The sequence below is a fragment of the Panthera tigris genome, chromosome D2 (assembly GCF_018350195.1).
Source record: "Panthera tigris isolate Pti1 chromosome D2, P.tigris_Pti1_mat1.1, whole genome shotgun sequence".
In the NCBI taxonomy this organism is placed as follows: Eukaryota; Metazoa; Chordata; class Mammalia; order Carnivora; family Felidae; genus Panthera; species Panthera tigris.
In genome coordinates, this window is record NC_056670.1 from 84,159,702 (window position 1) to 84,177,257 (window position 17,556).

Sequence of the window (17,556 nt, forward strand, 5' to 3'; positions counted from 1 at the left end):
CTCAAAAACATTATCAGGCCAAGTGAAAGAAGCTAGTCACAAAAGACCAAATACTGGGATTCCGTTTGTAAGAAATGTCCAGAAGAGACAAACTGATGGAGACAGACAGTCAATCAGCAGTTGCTAAGGGCTAGGGGAGGGTGATAGTGAGTGACTGCCTACAGGAACCAGCTTTCTTTTAGGGGTCATGAAAATGTTCTTTATGTAGATTATGGAGACATTTACACAGCTCTGTAAACATATTAAAACTACTGCCCTGTGTACTTCAAAAGAGTGAACTTTATGGTATGTAAATTACAAACAAGGCCATTTTTAAATACGAGCAAAAGATTTGAATAATTCACCAAAAAAGATACGAGCGATAAATAAGGACATGAAAAGATGTTCAACAGCAAGTCACTAGGGAAATGCAGATTAATACCACGGTGAGATGGCTAACTTCAGACCTACCAGGAGCGTGGACAAACTGGAGCCCTCTGTAGGTTGCCAGTGGGGGTGCAAACCGTGCCACTACTTTGGACGACAGCCTGGCAGTTTCTCAGGAAGGCAAACACACACTTGCCGTACAAACTAGCAGTTCCAGTCCCAGGTGTCTAAGAGAAATGTAAACGAGTGTATATACGACGATCTGCATGGGAGTTTCCCAAATTTCCAGCACTATTTGGGATTGCCAAAAAGGAAAACAACACAACGTCCACCAACAGGTGACTGGAAAAACAAAGTGTGGTATATTCATAGAATGGAGTATTATTTAGCAATAAAAAGAGCAAGCTACAGATCCCTGCTTCATCATGGATGAGCCTGAAAAACATCACACTAAGTAAAAGAAGCCAGCTGCACACACACAAACAACAACAACAACAACAACAACAACAACAACAACAACAACAAAACATATGATTCTGGTTATACAAAAATTCCAGAAAAGGTAAATCTGGAAAAACAAAAAGTAGATTAGCAACTGCCTGGAGCTGGGAGGGACGGACTTACCGCAAAACGGGTACACACGAGGTACCAGAAGCGACCCAACACTGGGGTGACGGCTGCACAATTGATTAGCCAAAAAAATCGCTTCATTGTGCACTTGAAAAACACCTAAACAACACTGTTCTGCTCATAAATGCAAGAAAGAAATTGAAAAGACAGGAACCGCAGTCACGACCTTGAGGGTGATGATGGCGCACACCGTTAGGGCTTTACCAGACGAATTAAAATTTTCCCTAAATAAATACTCTGAAAGCACCAAGGACTTCATGCATTAGTGTAATCCTCCCTCCGTTCCTTTGCACACACAACCCTCAACACGCCGATCAGCCAGAAAGTATTTGCTGAACGCCTACAATACGCCTCGCTCGGCTCGGGCATCTGACACTTGAAGATGCTGAAGCCACGTCACGGTCCCCCAGCGTGGCCGCTGAGCCCAACAGACCCCTGAGAGACCCCCAGCCAAGACTGACCGTTACCCCATTTTGACCTTGCTGTGTCATCTATCAGGAAATGTGCAAACAACTAGACGTGACCGGGCTCCATGCAGGTGGCAGAGTCAAGGTGGCATCAGAGTCATAACCAAAGAGGAACTGTTACTGGCAAACTTCTCCTCCCCTGGATGGGAACGTGGCAGAATACGTTTAAACTGAGTAGAACAGACAGTGAAAGCAGCTCAACAGATTAGCTCAACCTTGAAATAAAAAATGACCGAGAGAATGGAATAACCTGTTTCTTGAGGCACGGGCTGCAATCATTTTGATGGAAAGGGTGAGCACAGAAAGAGTGAAGGGCTTGGTCTGGGGTCGGCCCCACCGCTGGTGCTCGCCAGGTTCTCACAGTTCGGATCTCGCTCAGCAGATGAGCTACAAAATCCACACCCTTCTGGGTGAAACACGCAAATTTAACTCTGAATTTTCTCTTTAGAAGGCAGACCCCCCCGTAGGGTTACTCAACTGGAGTTAAAGCCATAAACGTGTTTAAGTGGTTCTGCCGACAAAGACACCCAGCTTTACCGGATCATTTTTCAAGTGTTAGCAAAGGTAGGTCTAAAGTTCTCCACAGCGCAGAGTGGACAGAAAACACCCTCAGCCCTTGATTTTAGAGGCAGCTCTTCAAAATACCAAGAACTGGTGAAAATGTAGATTGGAACTTTGTAATTTACTTTCATCTAAATTTCCACAGCTGCATCAAAAACATTCCAGGTTAAAACTCCAAATTACCGCCTGTTTTGAAAAGTTCAAGCTTGCTTATCCGTGGACTGAAGGCAAGACCCGTGTGCAGGTATAAAGGAAGGGAAAACCATGTCTGCCAATGTAACGCGCACAGCCCGCTGTCCAACCTGCAGGGAACAGCACAGCTCAACAAAGTCACACGCTGGGCTGGCAAACTAAATTCCGTGCAGAAAACATTCGCGTTGTTACCGGTTTTAGTTCGCCGTGGCACTCCTGCTGCCGTGTACAACCCACACACACTTAACCCAGTTGAAATCAAATAGGACAGAAAGCATTTATAATTACAACCTTAAACTTCATGAGGAGTCCCTCAAACTTAACCACATTGGGTTAAGTTTCAACCTTTTTAAAAATTTTAAATCAATAATCCAACGAGCTCTTCAGGTGAAGATGGGGCAACGGGGCCCGGACTCACCCTCCTGCATGAAACATCCAAAAAGGGACAAAATAAATGAAACAACAGATTTCTAGACACTGAGCAACGAGATAAAAAGAAGAGTGACCCCCAAGATACAGAACACAAATGGGCTGGGCCCTACCTCTGCCCTACCTCACTGCCTAGAGGGTTCCCAGGCTACGGCACAGGGAGGGAAACCTGAGGCAGAGCCTGGGGGCCTCCCTGAGTTGAGAACACAATGCTGTGAGAGGTTCACAGGATAGAGCATTCTTGAGAGAAGACAGCAACACAGAGAGAAATATGAAGATCTGCATGTACTCAGTAGAGTACTGGTCAGCATACAAATGTCAGGAAATTATCCAAGAGCAGGGAAAGAACCATCTGAAAGAATAACAGTGCTTGGTGCTCAGACAGAGCTGGGAATATGGCCTGACCCTACCATACCAAAGCAAATCGTGACACTGACAAAGAGAAAATTAAAAGTAGCCAGAGACAAAAGATACATTACATACTGAGGAACAAAGTCAGCGTGATGGCAGATTTCTTACTGGAAACAATCCAAGCAAGAAGACAGCACAGCAACATCTTTAATAACTGAGAGAAAAAACAGTCAACAGAATTCCATACGCAGTAGAAATATTTTTTTAAAATAAGGGTGAAATAAAGACTTTCTCAGACACACAAAAGTTCAAAACACATACCACCAATCAGCCTTTCCTAAAGAAATGTTAAAGGAATTCCTTCAGGCAGAAAAGAAAGGATACCGAATGGAAATATGCATCTACACAAAAGAATGAATTGCACGGGGAAATGGTTAACTGTGGGCAGATATATGTTTTTTGTTCTTGTTACTGAACCCTCTTTAAAAAATGATTGTTTACAGATATAGTAATAATACAGTACCAGATTTACAACACGTGTCAAAGTAAAATGTAGGACAATGAAAGCACAAAAGTTGAGAGGAACAATGAAATTGTACTATTGTATGTTTCTTATATATAAAGTGGCATATCACCTGAAGATAGACTATATTTTAAAGATGTACATTCTAAATCATAAAGCAAATAACAAAATACAGCGAATGAGCCAACAAAAGAAATAACATGAAATCATAAAAGTATGCCACTAAACTAGAAAGGGAAAAACAGCATAGCAAAGAGGACAAATAGAAAACAAAAATCAAGAAGCTAGGTTTTAATCTAACTATACCAACAATTACATTAAATGTAAACAGACCAAATATTCCAATGAAAAGGCAGAGACTGAATTAAACAGAAAAAATACTCACTTATAGGCTGCATACAAGAAACTCCCTTTATTTTTAAGTTTATTTATTTATTTTGGGAGAGCACGTGCATGAGTGTGCAAGCTGGGGAGGAACAAAGAGAGAGGAAGAGAGAGAATCCCAAGCAGGCTCCATGCTGTCAGTGCAGAGCCTGATGTAAGGTTGGAACTCATGGACCGTGAGATCTTGACCTGAGCCAAAATCAAGAGCCAGACTCTCAACCAAGTGAGCCACCCAGGAGCCCCAAGAAACTCACTTTTTTTTTTTTTTTAAATGTTTTTTATTTATTTTTTTTTTGGGACAGAGAGAGACAGAGCATGAACGGGGGAGGGGCAGAGAGAGAGGGAGACACAGAATCGGAAACAGGCTCCAGGCTCCGAGCCGTCAGCCCAGAGCCTGACGCGGGGCTCGAACTCACGGACCGCGAGATCGTGACCTGCTGAAGTCGGACGCTTAACCGACTGTGCCACCCAGGCGCCCCAAGAAACTCACTTTAAATGTAAAGATACAGATATAGAGGAGAATATTACAAGGGATACAAGAGGTAATTTGCTAATGTTAAAGGAGTTAATTCATCAAAAAGATATACAATTCATAAATGCATTTGCACCTAATAAGAGAACTTCCAAATACATGAAAGAAAACTAGAAGAAATGCAAGGAAAAAGACAAACATACAATTATATTCACAAGTTTCAATACTTTTTCACAAAAACAGATAGAACATGAAGAAAATCATTAAGAAAATAGAAGATTTAAACCAAACTAACAACCAACATGACTTATTAGACACTTGTAGAACACTCAGCAACTGCACAATATACCTTTTCCAAGATGGACCATATCTTGAATCAAAAAAAATTGTTTCACATGGAAAACAGTATGAAGGCTCCTAAAAACAATTAAAAATAGAGCTACCAAAAAAATCGCAATCAGGCTCTCAAAGAGATATCAACACTCCCATGTTCACTGCAGCACATATTCACAGTAGCAAAGATGTAGAAACAACCTAAATGTCCACTGACAGGTGAACAAAGAAAATATGGTATGTACATGCAATGGAACTCTGTTCAACCTTAAAGAGAGGAAGGAATGTTATACGACAACATAAATGGACATTAAGGATCTTGGGCCAAATGCAGTAAGCCAGACACAGAAGGACACATAATGCATGATTCCACTTACATGAGGTATCTAGAAGAGTCAAATTCATAAAATTAAAGGGTGGGGGGGAGATGCTAGTTACCAAGCGTAGTGGGAAAGGGAAAATGGAGAATTATTCATCAATAGGTATCAAGTTTTGGTTAAGCAAAACGAATAAATTCTAGAGATCTGATGTATAACACTGTACCTACAGCCAATACTGATGTATTGTACACTTAAGATTTGTTAAGAGGCTAAACCTCATATTAAGTGTTCTTAGCACAGCAAAAATTAAAAACTAAATTTTAGGAAAAGGAAAATAAATAAGTCTAAGTAAACTAAAAGGATTCTAGTCACGCACAGTATGTTCCCTGAGCACAGTGAAATTAAATTAGAAATTCTTTGAAAAATTCTTAAATTAGAATTCGTTAAGAATAGAACACACAAGTGAGATCTTACCACAGATTAAAAAAAAGAGTTAAAAAAAGAATCAGAGATGAAGAATGCCATAAACGAGATTGGAAACAGGCTTGATGCAACGAACAGCAGCCTGGAAGAAGCAGAGGAACAAATTAATGACCTAGATGACAAAATAATAGTAAGTAATAAATCTGAACAAAAGAGAGAAAGTAGAATTATGCAACAAAAGAATAGACTTAGGGACCTCAGCGACTCCATTAAACATAATAGCATTTGTATCACAGAAGTCCCAGAAGAAGAGACAGAAAAGAGGTAGAAAATTTATTTGAGAAAATAATAGCTGAAAACTTCCCTAATTTGGGGAAGGAAACAGATATTCACATCCAGGAAGCACAGAGAACTCCTCTCAAAATCAACAAAAGGAGGCAACACCAAGACACATTGTAAGTAAATTTGCAAAATACAGTGATAAAAATTTTTTAAAGCAGCAAGACAAATAAGTTCTTAACTTACAAAGGAAAACCCATACGGCCAGCTGGAGATTTCTCAACAGAAACCTAAAAAGCCAGAAGGGAGTGACATGAGATATTCAAAGTGCTCGATGGGAAACATATGCAGCCATGAATACTCTATCCCGCAAGGCTTATCATTCAGAATATTGAGAGATAAAGAGTTTTCCAGACAAAAACTAAAGAAGTTCACGATCACCAAACCAGCCCTGCCTGCAAGAAATATCAAAGGGGACTCTGAGTGCAAAGGAGAGACCAAAAGTGACAAAGAGAAGAAAGGATCAGACAAATCTCCAGATAACAATGACAAAATAAGCAATAAGATGGCACTCAATACATATCTATTGATAACTATTTTGAATGTAAATGGACTAAATGCTCCAATCAAAAGACATCAGGTATCAGAATGGATGATAAGTAAAAAAAAAAAAAAAAACCAAAAAAAAAACCCAAAAACCCACCTACATGATGCCTACAAGAGACTCATTTTAGACCTAAAGACACCTGCAATTTGAAAATGAGGGGGTGGAGAACCATTTATCATGCTAATGGACATCAAAAGAAAGCCAGAGTAGCAACACTTATAGCAGACAAACTAGACTTTAAAACAGACTGTAACAAGAGACAGATCAGGGCACTGTATCGTAATAAAGGGGATAATCCAACAAGAAGATATAACAATTGTAAATATTTATGCACCCAAACATGAAAGCACCCAAATATATAAAACAATTAATAACAAACATAAAGGAACAGATAATAATATAATAATAGTAGGGGACTTCAACACCCCACGTACATCAAAGGACAGATCATCAAAACAAAAACATCAAGGAAACAATGGCTAGACCAGATGGACTTAACAGATACATTCAGAACATTCCATCCTAGAACAGCAGAATACACATGGGACATTCTTCAGAACAGATCACATATTAGGTCACAAATCCGGCCTCAACAAATATAAAAAGACTGAAATTATACCATGTACCTTCTCTGACCACAATGCTGTGAACTAGAAGTCAACCACAAGAAAAAATCTGCAAAGACCACAAATACATGGAGGTTAAACAACATGCTACCAAACAATGAGTGGGTCAACCAGGAAATCAAAGAAGAAATTTTAAAAATACATGGAAACAAATGAAAGTGAAAACACAAAGGTCTAAAAGCTTTGGGATGCAGCAAAAGCCGTCCTAAGGGGAAGTATAGAGCAATACAGGCCTACCTCAAGAAACAAGAAAAATCTGGGGTGCCTGGGTGGCTCAGTCAGTTGAATGTCTGACTTTGGCTCAGGTCACGATCTCATAGTTCGTGAATTCAATCCTCACTTCGGGCTCTCTGCTGTCAGCGTGGAGCCTGCTTGGGATTCTCGGTCTCCCTCTCTCTCTGCCCTATCCCCCGTTCACTCTCTCTCAAAAATAAACAAACATTAAAAAAGAAAAGGAGGGGGGGGCGCCTGGGTGGCTCAGTCGGTTAAGCGTCCGACTTCAGCTCAGGTCATGATCTCACAGTCCGTGAACTCAAGCCCCACTCGGGCTCTGTGCTGACAGCTCGGAGCCTGGAGCCTGCTTCCGATTCTGTGTCTCCCTCTCTCTCTGCCCCTCCCCTGCTCATGCTCTGTCTCTGTCTGTCTCAAAAATAAATAAAAACATTTAAAAAAAAAAGAGAAAAGAGGGAAGCAAGAAAAATCTCAAATAAACAACCGAACCTTAGAAAAGAGCTAGGAAAAGAACAAAAGAAGCCTAAAGCCAGCAGAAGGAAGGAAATAATAAAGATTAGGAAAAAAACATTAGAAAGCAATAGCAAAGATCTCTAGAAAACCCCCAAATATTGGGAAACTAACACATTTCTACGTAACAAATGCATCAAAGAAGAAATCAAACTGAAAATTATAAAGTACATTGAACTAAAAAAAAATGAAAACAAAACATATCAAAATTTGCACTAAAGAAGTACTTGGGGGAAATGTTTAACATTAAATGCCTATGCAAGAAAAAATAAAAGGTCTCCACTCTATGACCTCAGCATCCACCTTAAATAACTAGAAACAAAAGAACAATTGAACCCAATGTAAAAAGAGGAAAGGAAATAATAAAGATCTCAGTGAAAAGTAATGCCACAGTAAATAGAAACAATAGAGAAAAACCAATGAAACTTAGATATCCCGTGTTCATACATCAGACACTATGCAGAGTGCAGTCAAGATGGCAACATTCCTCAAATTAATCCACAGATTCAATACAATCCCTATCAAAATTCCAGCCGGCTTCTTTGTAGGAATTGACAAGCTGATCCTAAAATTCACATGGACCTTCCAGGGACCCAAAATTGCTGAGACAGCGTTGAAAACGAAGGTTGAAGGACCCACACTTGCAGGTTTCAATAGTTACTATAAACTACACTCATCAAGACAGTGTGGTACCAACCTAGGACAGACAAACAGATCAAAGGAACCAAATTGAGAATCTAGGGAAAAACCCTCACATTTACAGTGAACTGATTTTCAACAAAGGTGCCATGGTAATTAAATGGAGAGAAAGAATAGTCTTTTCAACAAAAGGTGATTGGATACGTTAATACCCACATGCAAAAGAATGAGGTTAGAACCTTACCACATACTATAAGCAAAAATTAACGCAAAATGGAACATAGATCTAAATGTAAGAACTAAAATTATGAGAGAGGTGGGTGGGGAGCGGGGGGAATTCTGCTCTGCAAATCACATTTCTGGTAAGGGACTCATACTTGGAATATATAAAAACTATTACAACTCACCAAGCAAAAGGCAACCTAATTTTAAAAATGGGCAAAGGACCTCACCAACACTCTTCCAAAGAAACTATACAAATGGGCGAGAAGTACGTAAAGATGCTCAACACTATTAGATATCAGGACAATGCAAGTCAAAACCACAGAGATGGCACTTCCCATCCACTTAGGATGGCTACAGTTAAAAAGACAAATAGCAAGTGTTGGAAAGATGTGGAGAAACCAGAACTCTCGAACAATGCTGCTGGGAATGTAAAATAGCATAGCTACTTTGGAAAACAATCTAGCAGTTGCTCCAATGGCTAAAGATAGTTAGCACAGGGGCGCCTGGGTGGCTCAGTCAGTTACGCGTCCGACTTCAGCTCAGGTCACGATCTCACAGTTCATGGGTTCGAGCCCCACATTGGGCTCTGTGCTGACAGCTTGGAGCCTGGAGCCTGCTTTGTATTCTGTGTCTCCCTCTCGCTTCAGATTCTTTGTCTCCTTCTCTCTCTGCCCCTCCCCCACTTTCTCTCTCTTTCTCTGTCTCTCTCTCAAGAATGAATAAACATTAAAAAAATTTTTTAATTAAAAAAAAAAAGTTACCACATGACCCAGAAATCCCACAACTAGGTTTATGCCCAAGAGAAAGGAAAATATATGTCCTTACAAAAACTTGCACTTGGATGCTCATAAAAACATTATTTACAAAAGCCAAAAAGTCAAACTGTACACTTAAATATGTGCCATTGTTATAGTCCAATAATAGTATTTAAACCAAATCTAACAGTACATTTAAAAAATCATTCAGGGGCGCCTGGGTGGCTCAGTTGGTTAAGCGTCCGACTTCGGCTCAGGTCATGATCTCGTGGTCCGTGGGTTCGAGCCCCGCGTCGGGCTCTGTGCTGACAGCCCAGAGCCTGGAGCCTGTTTCAGACTCTGTGTCTCCCTCTTTCTCTGACCCTCCCCTGTTCATGCTCTCTCTCTGTCTCAAAAATAAATAAATGTTAAAAAAAATAAAAAAAAAATCATTCATCTCAATCAAGTGAGATTTACTCTAGGGATCTAGGGTGGTTCAATATTCATAAATCAATCAATATGATTTATCACATTAACAAGAGAATGGATAAAAACCATATGATCATCTCAACAGATGCAGAAAAAGCACTTGACAAAGTACAACATCCATTCATGACAAAACTCTCAACAAAGTAGGTTTAAAGGGAACATACCTCAACATAATAAAGGCCACAAATGAAAAACCCACAGCTAACATCATCCTCAGTGGTGAAAAACTAAGTTCTTCCTCTGAGATCAGGAATAAGACAGGGATGTCCACTCTCGCCAATTTTACTCAACAGTGTATTGGAAGTCCTAGCCACAGCAATCAGACAACAAAAAGAAATAAAAGGCATCCAAACTGTTAAGGAAGAAGTAAAATTTCAACAATTTGCAGATGACATGACACTATATATAGAAAACCCTAAAGACTCCACCAAAAAACTACTAGAACTGACAAACGAATTCAGTAAAGTCTCAGGATACAAAATTAATAAAATCTGCTGCACTTCTACACTAACAATGAAGTAGCAGAGAGAGAAATTATGAAAACAATCCAATGTATTTTTTTAATGTTTATTTTTGAGAGACAGAACAAGCCCAAGTGGGGGAGGGGCCAAGAGAGAGAGGGACAGAGCACCCGAAGCAGGCTCTGTGCGGCCAGCAGCAAGCCGGATATGGGGCTCCAACTCACCAACCATGAGATTACACCTGAGCTGAAGTTGGACGCTCGACCAACTGAGCAATCCAGGCGCCCCAGAAAACAATCCCATTTATAATTGGACCAAGAATAACAAAATATCTAAGGATAAATTTAAGCAAAGAGGTGAAAGACCTGTACTCTGAAAACCATGAAACATTGATGAAAGAAATTAAAGAGGACACAAATAAATGTAAAGATATTCTAAGCTCCTGGACCAGAAGAACCAGTATCATTAAAACGTCTGTACTACCCAGAGCAATCTACAAATTTAATGCAATCCTGGCTAAAATGCCAACAACACTTTCACAGAACTAGAAACAAATAATATTAAAATTTGGATGGAACCACAAAAGACCCCAATGAGCCAAAACAATCTTGAGAAAGAACAAAGCTGGAGGTATCACAATCCCTGACTTCAAGATATTCTACAAAGCTGTAGTAATCAAAACAGCATGGTACTGGCACCAAAACAGACACATAGGTCAATGGAACAGAATAAAGAGCCCAGAAACAAAACCAGTTATATGGTCAATCAATCTATGAGCAAGGAGGCAAGAATATGCAATGGGAAAAGAGAGCCTTTTCCACAAAAGGTTGGGAAAACCAGTAGCTACATGCAGAACAATGAAACTGGACCCCTTACTTACACCATACACAAAAATAAACTCTAAATGGATTAAAGACCTAAATGTGAGACCTGAAGCCATAAAAATCCTAGAAGAAAACACCGGCAGTAATTTCTTCTGACATCGGCCATAGCAACATTTTTCTCGATAGGTCTCAAAAACAAAAATAACCTACTGGGACTGCATCAAAAGTAAAAGCTTTACATAGCAAACTACCAATAAAAACAAAAAGGCAACCTATTGAATGGAATGGGAGAAGATATTGGCAAATGATACATAAGGGGTTAATATCATGGGTGAAGGGATGGGCTAAATAGGTAAGGGGGATTAGGGAGGACACTTGTTGGGATGAGCACTGAGTGTTATACGTAGGGGATGAATCACTGGAAATCTACTTCTGAAGTCATTATAGCACTATATGCTAACTAACTTGGATGTAAATGAATAAGTAAGTAAAAAGAAAAAAAGGGATTAATATCCAAAATACATAAAGAACTCATACAACTCAACACCAAGACACCCAAATAATCCGATGAAGATGGGAAGGACATGAATAGACATTTTTCCAAAGAGGACATTCAGATGGCCAACAGACACATGAAAAGATGCTTAATATCATTAATCAGCAGAATGGTGAAACTAAAAAACACAAGAAATAACAGGCGATGGTGAGGATGTGGAGAAAAAGAAACTCATGCACTGTTAGTGGGAATGCAAACTGGTGCAGCCACTGTGAAAAACAGTATAGAGGTTACTCAAAAAAATTAATATAGAATTAGCATATGATCCAGTAATTCCACAACTGGCTATTTACCCCAAGAAAAACACTAATTCAAAAAGATATTTGCACCCTGTGTTTATTGCAGCATTATCTACAATAGCCAAAGTATGGAAACAGCCCAAGTGTCCATCAACAGATGAATGGATAAAGATGTGGTATATACATACAGCAGAATATTACTCAACCATAAAGAAGAATGAGGTCTTGCCATTTGCCACGCAGATGGATTTAGAGGTTATTACACTAAGTGAAATAGGTCGGTCAGAAAAAGACAAATAACATATGCTTTCACGCAGAAGTGGAATTTAAGAAACAGAAGAAACAAAAACAAACAAAAAAAGACTCAAATACAGAGAACACCAGTGATTGCCACAAGGGAGGTGGGCGGGTGGGGGGATGGGTGAATTCAAGGGGATCAAGAGTACAGTAATCATGACGAGCGCAGAGTAATGTAATACAACTGTGGAATTATTACAGTGCATCCCTGAAACGATCACTGTATGTACAGCATTCTTCAATTTTACTTTCTTACTTTATTTTTTTTAATGTTTATTTTCGAGACAGACAAAGAGCGCGAGTGAGGGAGGGGCAGAGAGAGAGAGAGAGAGAGAGAGAGAGAGAGACACACACAGAAGGTAAAGCAGGCTCCAGGCTCTGAGCTGTCAGCACACAGCACAGAGCCCGACACGGGACTCAAACCCACAAACCATGAGATCATGACCTGAGCCGAAATCAGACACTTAACCGACTGAGCCACCCAGGAGCCCCTATACTTCAATTTTAAAAAATACATATCAACAAAGAAATATAAAGGTAAAAATTTTTAAAGAAAAAAACTAGTGATAAAAAAACGGTCAATAGCCAATTAATTTTTGCATCCTGATACGTTATTTCTACGGGTCACTGATAAAGAATGAAAATACATTAGAGGAAATGGTCACTAATCCCAGGATAAGCTGGAAAATGGGATCCTGGATCAACCGAGAGGAAACTAGAAAAGATACCAATTGGAGGGTGAGCCCGGACACCTCGGGTGTCGCTTCCCTGGAGAATTTTTACAGAGGTCGTCAGGAAGGAGCACCTTCACGGACAGTAAAGGCTGAGTATGCATGAAGGTGGGCGTTCTGGGCACACCCTCTTCTTCCGGAACATGTAGGGTGGTGAGGGTGCGGGGGGCAGGGGGGCTGAAGCAGCCAAGCGCTGGATGCCTCCAAGTCTCAGGGTCAATCTCGCCAGGATTTCACTTCTCTTTCCTTTCCGCAGAGCCCACAATAGTGCTTGCTGTTCAGCAGGCACCCTAACAGGAATGATGAACCCTACTCATCGTCCATGGCTACACGTGGCACCACACTGGGCGAGCTTCCCACAATCAGGACACCCAGGGGGTTACGGGAGGCACCTGTGGCTCCGCCGGAGAACACTTGTGGAGCTATTACAGACATGGGTCCCGGCAGCTGCAGGGGTTTCTACAGCTCCACTGGTGGTTACAACGCACAGGGTGTAGACCCACTAGTCTGTGAACAGAGGTAGGACACGAGTTGCTCTTTGCACGTAACCAAACTCTGAGGAGGCCGGGGGGGCGTGTATGTGAGAGAGAGAGAGTGAGAGAAAAGAGAATGGAAAACTTGGGACAAGGACTCAATCTGAATTATTGGATCAACGACTGAGGCACAATACAATACGAACAAGAACTTTATCAAATTAAGAGTCCACACACACCATGGCAATAAGACACCCAAGTCACCAATCCTTGGTAACAGGAAGTATTGCAGCCTCCAGCTGGGCACTTAATTTCAGCATCGCAATCTGCAAGATCATTCCAAGTTTCTCCTGTAAGCCTTTCTCGTTCTCTCTGATCAATAATGACCTCCAGTGCCTGGTCCCTGACAGCCTGTGGCATCACACCTTTCATCTCTGTATGGCCAGTTCAGGGCTTTGTTGCAAGCCCCACATGGGAGGCTACAGACGTCTTAGGCTGTGACTAAGACGACGGGCTCTGGAGGCAGGCGGTGGGGTCAAAGACCTACGTCCACCGCTAGCTGTGTATCCTCAGACCAGCTGATTAACCTCCCTGTGCCTCCGTTTCTTCATTTGTAATATGGGAATAAAAACAGGTTGCTGTGAGATTCAGACAACCCACCTGCTAAGCGCTCAATGACTAGCACTACCTGTGACAAACGTGCCCAAAGCGGAAAACGCAGTGACAAAACCAGAGCCGGTGTTCTCCTGCAGCTCCACACCAATCTTCTCCCGTAAGAGCACCATTGCCCAGCCAGGTGCTCAAGTCACAGCCCTGGGAGCCATCCCGGGCTCCTCCTCTCCCATGACCTTCCACGTCCACTCCACCAGCAAGACTAGTCCGTTCTTCCTCCGATACACAGAGCCCTCTGTCTACATTCACTGTCCAAACCTGTAACCTCTCGTAATTTATACGCCCCTTGCCCCCCTCCTTAGCTCTGATCACCATCCCTTTCATTTTCCCCAGAGTTCCCAGAATAGGCTCTTAAAATGTCAGTATGATCATGTCACTCTACATTTACTTCCCACCATACGCAAGGTGAGCAGTGTAGTGATGACCTGGTGTTGACCTCACGTAAAAGGACACCACCAGGGAATGCAGGAAGCAGGTGACGGGAGGAACCTGGGTCCCTGGATGTCTTTGATCTGGGTAGCACCAGCCCCACCCTGTATTTAGGGCCCCCCCCCCCGGTCTGCTCGCCTCTATACATTATGGACAGCAGGATCAAGCTTCCACCTCGTTGGAACCAATGTGGTTTGAAACCTTCAGTTACAGAAGCTTAATCTGTGCCCTAGTAACACGGTCCCTGGAAGTAGTGTGCTTCTGTGACAGGGTGTTAAGTGACACTGGCTTCGTGGCCAGGCAGTGGTGGGTGAGGAAACACATGCAGGGAAGGAAACTAGGCACTCGTTATGCTGTAAAATCATGCCAGAAAACTGTGCCTGCATGAACTCGGGAGACAGATCCCGTGCTCAGTAAGCCTGTGGGTCCAGAAGACACAGAACACTTCAGGTGCTGGGTATGTTGGCTGCTCGTTGGTGCTCTTAGCAAGGAACCATGAAATAAAGCAGGCGGGGTGAGACCAGCCAGTTCGCAAGCGGAGGTGGAAGTCACGGGGCGCTGCTCAGGGGCTCTGCCTTAACGTTCCAATCCGACGGTACTTGACTTCCAGTTCCCTAAAAGGCTAAGCAATCCCCTGCCTCCTATCCTGTTCCCCTTCCAGTCTCGCGCAGGCCCGATTACCCACCCGCGGATCTCGAGCAGGGCTGTTATCACCAGTCACGTCACCTGACCCTGCTCCCTCGGGGCAAAGTGCTCAATCCAGGTGTGTCTGCTCACCTGGCAGCCCCACCACACCCAGCCCAGCGCCTCCACGCGGAGGCCTGACTCAGGAGCAGCAGCGAGCAGACCGCGGGGCGCCACCTGACCCTCACCCCGAGTCCACCGAGTCTGCCAGGCCGCACGGGGAGCCCGCGCTCCTGAGAGGGACCCAGGGTCCGGGGCCCCGCATCTCTGCGCAGGCGCGGCCGCGGGGAGGCGGAGTGCCAGAGTCGCGGCCTCGCCCCCGGTCCGCCCACCTTGGCAGGAGGGCGCCAGCGCTAGTCCGGCTAGATTTCCTCCCGGGCCGGCCCGCGGGGAGACACGAAGCCCAGTGGGCCCGCCCGGGGGCTCCGCCAACCCGTTCCTAACGCCCAGGCCCCGGGGGGGCTCACCGCGTCCCCCGGAACCTGCAGTTCCTCCGGCCTCCGCCGTCGCCACGGGCCCGGCACCATGGTATCCCTGCGGCCCCAAGCCCGAGTCCACGGGCCTCTCATGACCTACGGACTCCGGCCGCCCGCCCCAGCCGCTGCATCCACGCCTCTTTGCCCCCCCCACGTGCCCCGAGGGCGCCAATGAGAGACGGGGGGCGGGGCGCCGCGAAGACGGCTGGGCCTTGCTTCGCGAGGGCAGCAGACAGGAGTAGCGGAGACCAGAGTCTTCTGGGCAAAAGGGGACTTCCGCCCAGGGTTGTCATTTCGCACAGAGGGCCAGCCTGTCACTTCTCCAGTCACTGAATCGACTGTGGGACTCCGAAGACCTTACTCCTTCAGGGTCCTGCCAGGCTTCGACTGCTGGTGGCGGATCGGCAGGGGGAGCTCCCTCCTCCTCGCTCTTGTGATTGGTCATCGAGCGCCGTCCGCAACCGTCTTCCTGTGGCTGGTCGGTTGATGGATGGCGCAGCGAGCCAATCCGCGTGGGCGAGCTGCCCTGGAGGGTGTGTCTGGGAGCTGTAGTCTCGGGAAGGGGGCCTCACTTCCGGGCGGGCGTGGCTGGGGGCGGTACGGTGATCGCCCGCCCGGGTGTGGCCCTGGGCGGGGAGCTTCTCCGCGGGCTGTGCAGAGGAGGAACGGGGGCCTGGCGGGCCGCGCCGGCTGCCCTCTGCGCTCGCACCCTAGGGGAGCTGGCAGCCCCCGTAAAGGCCGAGGCGCCCAGCCCCGTACTCTGATTAAGTAACACGTGTCCGAGCCGGGCCTCTGCCGGGTATCTGCTAGCGGTGGGCAGGGCCGGAGCTCTGCGCAGTGGCAGTAAACTAGGTCTGCGAGGGCGGGGCTCCGGGACAGAGTTTCCCGTCTGTGGTAAATGGATGGATGGGCGGGGGCTGCGTTCTTTCCAGCTATTGTTGCGGTCGTTCCCCGCCGAAGCGTGAGCTTCCCGGAGCCGCTGCAACCTTCCTGCCACCATGAGGGGCGGCTGGCGGAAAACCTGGTGAAAAGTGCGACAGCACCTAGGCCGAAACGCCTTGAGTTCCGCACCAATCCACAACTACATGCCTGCCAGCCTCCGGGCTTTTTGTTGCATTTCAATTATTTGAGGGCTGAGTTTACCATTCTGCTGCAGGCAAAGGCATCTTTTTTGTTGCAAAGCCTGGTTCTTACCCGTTAAGGTGAAATGCGTGACTCCTCCACTCCGTTGGGCGTCTGGCTGCATGATCTTCAAGCTAGGTAGCTAATCTATATCATTTTTATTTATTTAAGATAATGATGAATCAGGGCATTATGAAGATTAAGTGAGGTGTATACATATAATGTACTTAGAACAACGACTGACACAAACTACTCAATAAATGGTATATTACTATTACTAGTCTTCCTATACTAACACTCCTGCTCCTAGTTGACAATCCTATATCAAAACCCTGGACTTAACAGTTGGGAGCGAAAGTTAACAATACTGTATATTTGAAAGTTGTTAAGAGACTCCATGTTGAAAGTTCTCACCATAAAAAAAATAAACAAACTGTGTAAGGTGATAAATGTGCTAACCGATCTTATGGTAATCATTTTGCAATGTAAACACGTCAAATCATTCCAGTTGTACGATGTCCTATGCCAGTTATATCTCAATAAAGTTCGGGGTGGGACTTTGGGGCTGGCTGTGTTTTGGAATTCAAAATCTTTAGGATTTTTTTGTTTTTGAAGCGCTATATATATATATATATATATATATATATTACATATCTAGTATGAAACGCCTTCAGTAGGGCCTGGGACAACACCCTATGATCAGACATAATATTTATGTGGCAAAATGTGTGAATGTTCAGAAACATTCACCTTAAGTGGGATATATAACTGCTTTAAATAGTCTCATATCCGTTCAAATGT

General features: G+C 43.9%; 1 protein-coding gene across 3 annotated transcripts in view; it reads right to left on the minus strand.

Moving 5' to 3' along the window:
• The window catches only part of CD2H10orf143 (chromosome D2 C10orf143 homolog), a 46,693-nt gene extending 30,196 nt beyond the window's left edge, over positions 1–16,497 (minus strand). Inside the window, exon 1 of one of the 3 annotated variants that reach the window (XR_006209490.1) lies at positions 15,995–16,497. Coding sequence is in view for 2 of the 3 variants with exons in the window: in XM_042961267.1 (XP_042817201.1) it covers positions 15,625–15,726 (102 nt within the window). In the remaining variant the exon portion in view is untranslated. The other 2 variants (XM_042961267.1, XM_042961266.1) reach the window with 2 other exon arrangements.
• Positions 16,498–17,556: the final 1,059 nt, after the last annotated feature.